Here is a 7,068-nt window from a genome sequence, read left to right on the forward strand (position 1 = left end):
CGTGTAAATAGCCAGTTGTTTTTGTTTTTTGTCTTTTTTCGTATATATTTCTCTATCTCACTTTCCATCCTTTAACTAAATATACTTTCCTGCTACCCGCCTCACCCAATGTGGAACGGATTCTATTATTTCTTTATTTTGATCAAGAACCTACGGCTGAAACTAGCCAGCTAACTAGCTACTTGCTATTAGCCACCGTTAGCGTTCTTCACCACTGTCCATGGCCTGCACTACCTACCAGCCAGCTCTAGCCTGGGGGGATGCGCCGTAGGGTAGTGCAATTGCCCCTGATCGTGATTGGCTGGAAGTTTGGAGCGTGGGATAAGTAATTATATGGTGTTTGTCAGTGTGTGAGTTAAACAGAATTAATTGAACTTCAGGACAGATTGAACTGATAGATGGCAATAACTGCTTCCATGCCTCCTATTTAGTTTTTTCCCAAGGAATTTAATGTTGTTTTGTGGCTTTACCTTTTCTACTAAAATATGTGCAAAATGATCTGATTTCATTGTGCTATTGGCACATTTCCTTACCTCAGTTACTTTATCTGTGTCTTTATGTTTTGATACATACAAATATAACCCCATTGTTCAATTCATTAATTGATATTCCACAACTGTTACTGTAGCACTGACCACTTTAATGAATAAAGTGCATGTATATTGGGGAACACTTATAAAAAACACAGCACTACAGTGTAGACAATATAAGTTAGACAATATAAAATGTCATAAAATCAAAGCCTATTTACCATATGTACAATGCAACCGTCCCATATTTACAGATTTATTACAACATATTTATATTACTACAACTTGTCAACAACAGAGGTGAAGTGTTCGTAGCTGCTGTACACTTTGTTGTCCAGACCTTTTGATGGGGACATCATATTTGTAGGGCAGAAACTCTTTTTTTTGTATTTTTTATGTCCCTGGGTTGTTTGGCCACAGAGTGTACAGACAGGGAGATTTTGCACCCTTGACACTTTGGCTCCTACTTCTGAGGAGTGTTCCTTATGCTTCCGCTTGAATTGCGTAGCTCTTGCCCAGAATGAAGTACTACTGTGTGCTGTGCCAATTGTAGTAGGCATTTTGGGCAGAGTTGGAGGGACTGATTTAGGTGGACCATCAATCCCTGGATTTGCCTCACTAGCAGGCATTATGGGCCATGTGGAGGGGCCAGCAATTCCTGGGGTTGCTGTAGATGCAGAGAGGGAGGGCACAGGTCTGGTGATGGTAGAGGGGGCGTTGGGTTTTCTCACTGGTGGTGGCAGTAGCAAATGTGGCATCGGTGGCTGAGGCCGGGAGAGTGGTGCCATCATATCTGTCCTTCCCTTTAACACCTTGGTCCCTGCTGTGCTGGGTGTGGGCACATATTCCATCAGGGGGTAGTCTGGTGGAGGGAGGACTGCAGGCTGATGTGGTGCTGGTGGAAGGTCTGCAGATGAGATGGAGGTGGTCTTAGTGATGGTGGAGGGCTGTTTTGTGGCGTGCAAGTTGAGGAGCCTCTCTTGGCGACAGATAAAGTCCTGCACAGTCTTGCTGTTAATCTTGGGTAGAGGAATGCCTGCTTTGCACAGGACTGGATCCTCCACTAAAATCCGGTGCTGGACTCGCTCGTACGCCTTCAAGAGGGTTCTCTTCTCAGGACTGTTGCGAGAGCCTTGAGGTGAGCGCAACCACAACAGTTTCACCAGCGTGTACATCAGCCTGTTGTGCTGAGCACTGATGTCCTGCTGCGCTGGTGCGTAGCGCTTGGCCATCTTTACCCTCTGTATCAGATCAGCGTCAACAAGATCGTCCCTTTTTGTGCGGCAGTAGAGGGTGTTGCCCCAGTGTGTTCTGTACAACTGGTTGAACTTTTGTGGCTGCTTGTCATGCTCCTCCACGGCATTCCAGGCTTTAAGGACCTGGTTTCTCTGCTCGGTGGTGAGTGACAGCTTTTCTTCTGCCAGGCCAATCTCCACCAGCACAGAGCAGAACATTTCCAACTTAGGAAAGCCAGGAAGAGGGTTTGGACTGCAGGCATCCTCCTGTAAAAGAAAAAGCCATATGAATGTGGTAAGTTCAAATATGTTGTCTTTTTCAGTAACTGGTGCATTGTATTTCATTCTAGCAGACACACGGCTACTCACAAAGGCCGGAGGGTGAACAGTGGCGGTTTCGTCGCTGGTGAGTGTGATGTGGGGCAGGACGGCATCCAGCGCACGGTCGTGTGCCTCCACATCGCTCTGGTACGCCTCGTCTGCGTCATCTGGATCAGGCTGCCCAGGTCGGAGCACCTCCTCTTCTGGACCAGGTCCATCGTTGACAATGTCCTGAAGAGAGAAGGGCCCAGATTCCCCCGTGCTCTGGCTGAACAGGTACTCCAACCCGAGCAGCTCGTTGGAAGAGACATCAGCAGGGGCCCGGAAATTCTCCTCCACAGTCTCTCCGAACAGCTGCTGACAGCGAGCGTTGAGGCGATCAATCAGCGGCGCCGAATAGGTCCTGTGGTGCCGTCCTTTGCCACCAAACACGGCATCCCCGCTCCTGTCAGAGTTCCACCGTGCAATGCCACTGATCAGGTAAACCTGATAGGGCCGTGCTGCACAGTGGGGACCTGAAAATCAAAATTGAAGGTATTATACAACAGTTAGTTCCACTTTTTCAACTAATTAGTTTGATTGGACAATGGGCATTCCATGAGTTCCTATATTGAGCGTTACTGCACGGGGACTTTTAACTACATGTATCACTCCGCTTTACAGGTGTTCTAATAAATGTTTTGTTTGTGTTGCTTGGCAAAAGTCAAGTCCGAAGTCCAGTTGCAGATCTTTTTGTGTTGGCGGAGGAAAATAAATGATTAAAAAAAGAAACAAATCATAATCTGTTGTGGCTTATTACTGTTAACTAATAAATGGCAATTGTAGAATGGTTGTATTAAAGCTATATCCAAATCACAGCTGTGATATATTCAGTACAATCGCACCCCCTCTCCTGTCATTATTGCTTAATGACAGGGTCACATATTTAATTTGTTACAAGTATAGAGAATACACCTGTGTACCTGGAATCATGTTCACTCCCTGGTTCACTCTCTCTCCCTCCCTATGTTGAGTGGTCTCCTCTGATCTGTCCTTGTCAAGTATACTGCCATTTATTATAAGCATGCCATTAAAATTGTATAATAAATGCATTGCCTCCAATGGTATTAAATATAATATACTTACTACTTCAAGTAGCCCACATCGTTTTCCACAAGCCAGTGAAAAGATGCGTTTTCATCAAGAGAAAAACTAGACCAATTCGCACAAAACAAAAACGTTGGTTAAGGTCTCCAAGGGTCTCAGATAACTTCCACCAAATCCCAAGACAATGAATGATATACGAATAAAGTAATGAGCGAAAGTCGGGTCCAAATACGGGGCTAATGCGATTTTTGCGAGGCTGCTAATGAGATTTTTTTTCAAGTGACGCAAGCGACTGTAGACAGTTACGCGTTCTGATTGGTCTAGAGTCTACAGTGACTGTAGACTCTTGACCAAACAGAACGCGTAACTGTCTACAGTCGTCTACAGTCGTCTACAGTCGTTGCGCTACTGTAGACTCGACCTCTGCCTGGACAATTATCGGCCAGTCTGCACAGCGTGCTATCGACCCAGAGCATATCGGATTTTCTGCCGGAATCACTGAATCACTGGACCTTAACACCGGATCATCGCAACTAGCTATCTGCAACCGAATGGCTGTTGTTTGCTAATCACCACTGTCCCGATGCACCAGTTAGCCTTGAGCTAGCCTCGAGCCAGGCCCATCTCCCGGCTATCTACCTCTGTCAACCGTACGGGACCTCCTAGTGTCGACACGGAGCCCCGCCGATCCATCACGACTGGTCTGCCGACGTAATCGTCTGATGTGGTTTCAACAGGCTTCCCGTTGCGACGACCATGAAGATCCATCTGCTAGCCCCGGCCCGCTAGCACGCGCAATCAACAGCCGTGCCTCCTACTCGCCTGTGCTGTAGCAGCCTACGAACTGCTCCCGGACTTACCTATTGCTGTTTACTGGACCTCATGATCACTCAGCTTAACAGCTGATGCCTGCTGGACTGTTCCTTTACACGGTACGCCATCCTGTTTATCTGTTTAGCCTCAGCCCAAACTTTCGTCGCCATTACCAGTTGTTGTCTTAGCCCTCTCGAATAACACCTGTGATTGCGTTATGCCTCTCTCCCATGTCAATATGCCTAGCCTATTTCTCTTTGGGTTAGTTCTTATTGTACTATTTCACTGTAGAGCCCCCAGTCCCGCTCAACACGCGGAGACCGCCTCAATCGGTACCTCCAGTGATGCTATCTCTTTCATCGTTAACCAATGCTTAGGTGTACCTCCACTGTACTCATATCCTTCCATATCCTTGCCTGTACATAATGCCCTGAATCTATTCTACAACGCCTGGAAATCTGCCCCTTTTATTCTCTGTACCCAACGCACTAGAAGACCAGTTCTTATAGCCTTTAGCCGTATACTTATTCTATTCCTCCTCTGTTCCTCTGGTGATGTAGAGGTTAACCCAGGCCCTGTAGCCCCCAGTATCACTCCTACTCCCCAGGCGCTATAATTTTTTGACTTCTGTAACCGTAAAAGCCTTGGTTTCTTGCATGTTAACATCAGAAGCCTCCTCCCCAAGTTTGAGTTATTCACTGCGTTAGCACACTCTGCCAACCCTGATGTTCTAGCAGTGTCTGAATATTGGCTTAGGAAGGCCACCAAAAATGCAAAAATATCCATCCCGAACTACAAAATTTTCCGACTAGATAGAACTGCCAAAGGGGGCGGAGTTGCAATCTACTGTAGAGCTCTATCATACTATCCAGATCCGTGCCCAAACAGTTTGAGCTTCTACTTCTACAAATCCACCTTTACAGAAATAAGGCTCTCTCTGTTGCCACTTGCTACAGACCCCCTTCAGCCCCCAGTTGTGCCCTGGACACCATATGTGAATTGATTGCCCCCAATCTATTCTCAGAGTTCGTACTGCTTGGTGACCTAAACTGGGATATGCTTAACACCCCGGTCGTCCTACAATCTAAACTAGATGCCCTCAATCTCACACATATTATCAAGGAACCTACCAGGTACAACCCTAAATCCATAAACATGGGCACCCTCATAGATATCATCCTGACTAATTTACCCTCTAAATACACCTCCGCTGTCTTCAACCAGGATCTCAGCAATCACTGCCTCATTGCCTGCGTCCGTAATGGGTCCACGGTCAAACGACCACCCCTCATCACTGTCAAACGCTACCTAAAACACTTCAGCGAGCAGGCCTTTCTAATTGACCTGGCCCGGGTATCCTGGATGGATATTGACCTCATCCGTCAGTAGAGGATGCCTGGATGTTCTTCAAAAGTGCTTTCCTCTCCATCTTAAATAAGTGTCGGCGTAAAAGAGGTGGCATCCTGATGAGACTACGTAGACGAACAAATAGACCGCCATTGCCCTCTGTTCTGTTGGTGAACGTGCAGTCATTGGAGAAGAAACTGGATGAGCTCCATTCGAGACTGTCCTGTCAACGGGACCTGAGAAACTGTAATATCCTGAGTTTCTCAGAGTCGTCGCTGAATGAAGACATGAATATACAGTGAGTGTACAAAACATTAAGAACACCTTCCTAATATTGAGTTGCACCCCCCCCCCCCCCCCCCCCCCCACCCCTCTCCCCCTTTTGCCCTCAGAACAGCCTCAATTCGTTGGGGCATGGACTCTACAAGGTGTCAAAAGTGTTCCACAGGGATGCTGGCCCATGTTGGCTCCAATGCTTCCCACAGTTGTGTAAAGTTGGCTGGATGTCCTTTGGGTGGTGGACCATTCTTGACACACACAGGAAATAGTTGAGCATGAAAAACCCAGCAGCGTTGCAGTTCTTGACACAAACCGGTGCGCCTAGCACCTACTACCATACCCCGTTCAAAGGCACTTAAATTTTTTGTCTTGCCCATTCACCCTCTGAATGGCACACAATCCACGTCTCAATTTTCTCAAGGCTTAAAAATCCTTCTTTAACCTGTCTCCTCCCTTCAGCTACACTGATTGAAGTGGATTTAACAAGTGACATCAATAAGGAGGGATCATAGCTTTTACCTAGATTAAGTGGTGTAAAGTACTTAAGTAAAATTACTTTCAAGTACTACTTCAGTAGTTATTTTGGAAATCTGTACTTTACTTTACTATTTATATTTTTGACAACTTTTACTTTTACTTCACAACTTTCCAAAAGAAAATAATGTACTTTCTACTCCCTACATTTACCCTGACACCCAAAATTACTCGTTACATTTTGACAAGAAAATGGTCCAATTCACACGCTTATCAAGAAAACATCCCTGGTCATCCCTACTGCATCTGACCTGGCGGAATCACTAAACACAAATGCTTAGTTTATAAATGATGTCTGAGTGATGGAGTGTGCCCCTGGCTATCCGTAAATAAATAAAAAATAACAAGAAAATGGTGCTGTATGTTTTGCTTAATGTAAGGAATTTGAAATGATTTATACTTTTACTTTTGATACTTAAGTATATTTTAGCAATTTCATTTACTTTTGATACTTAAGTATATTTAAAACCAAAAACGTTTAGACTTTTACTCAAGTAGTATTTTACTGGGTGACTTTCACTTTTACTTGAGTCATTTTTTATTAAGGTATATTTACTTTTACTCAAGTATGACAATTGAGTACTTTTTCCACCACTGCCTAGATTCACCTGGTCAGTATGTCATGGAAAGAGCAGATGTTCGTAATGTCTTGTACACTCAGTGTAGTTAGTACATTGGAACGAAGTATAATTTTACCTCGAGACAATACTGTTTTATTTCACTCTCCTTTGCTGAGGGATGTATCTATTGGATACATCTGGTATTTAGGGCTTGATCTGATAATCTAATTGACCAATTAGAGATTTGCGTTGTTTTTCCATTTCTCCCGGGCCAATGGAATTCCAAATGGCCATCATGCAGTGCTCGTTTGATTGAGATCTATTTTAATAACCTTAATGAATTCAGCGTTTCCTTTCTTTTTC

At 44.9% G+C, this 7,068-nt stretch overlaps 1 protein-coding gene across 2 annotated transcripts; it reads right to left on the reverse strand.

The window, feature by feature from the left end:
- Positions 1 to 281: 281 nt before the first annotated feature.
- Positions 282 to 3,481, reverse strand: LOC311111142 (uncharacterized protein). Of its 2 annotated transcripts, none has more exons than XM_084153828.1 (2): positions 3,212 to 3,481; positions 282 to 2,601 (listed from the first exon to the last, which is right to left on the reverse strand). In XM_084153828.1, exon 2 carries the CDS (start codon positions 2,108 to 2,110, stop codon positions 809 to 811), a length of 1,302 nt encoding a protein of 433 aa, XP_084009954.1. In that variant the 5' UTR covers positions 2,111 to 2,601; positions 3,212 to 3,481; the 3' UTR covers positions 282 to 808. The 2 variants fall into 2 exon arrangements, with proteins under 2 accessions (XP_084009954.1, XP_084009955.1); XM_084153829.1 differs by lacking the exon at positions 3,212 to 3,481 and having other exon boundaries at positions 282 to 2,032; positions 2,135 to 3,189.
- Positions 3,482 to 7,068: the final 3,587 nt, after the last annotated feature.

Source organism: Coregonus lavaretus, assembly GCF_964263955.1.
Source record: "Coregonus lavaretus genome assembly, chromosome: 37".
NCBI classification, from domain to species: domain Eukaryota; kingdom Metazoa; phylum Chordata; class Actinopteri; order Salmoniformes; family Salmonidae; genus Coregonus; species Coregonus lavaretus.

What these genes read in the sequence shown, in the direction of transcription:
- LOC311111142 (XM_084153828.1), bottom strand. Translation starts at nt 2,110, where the DNA reads ATGAAATACAATGCACCAGTTACTGAAAAAGACAACATATTTGAACTT.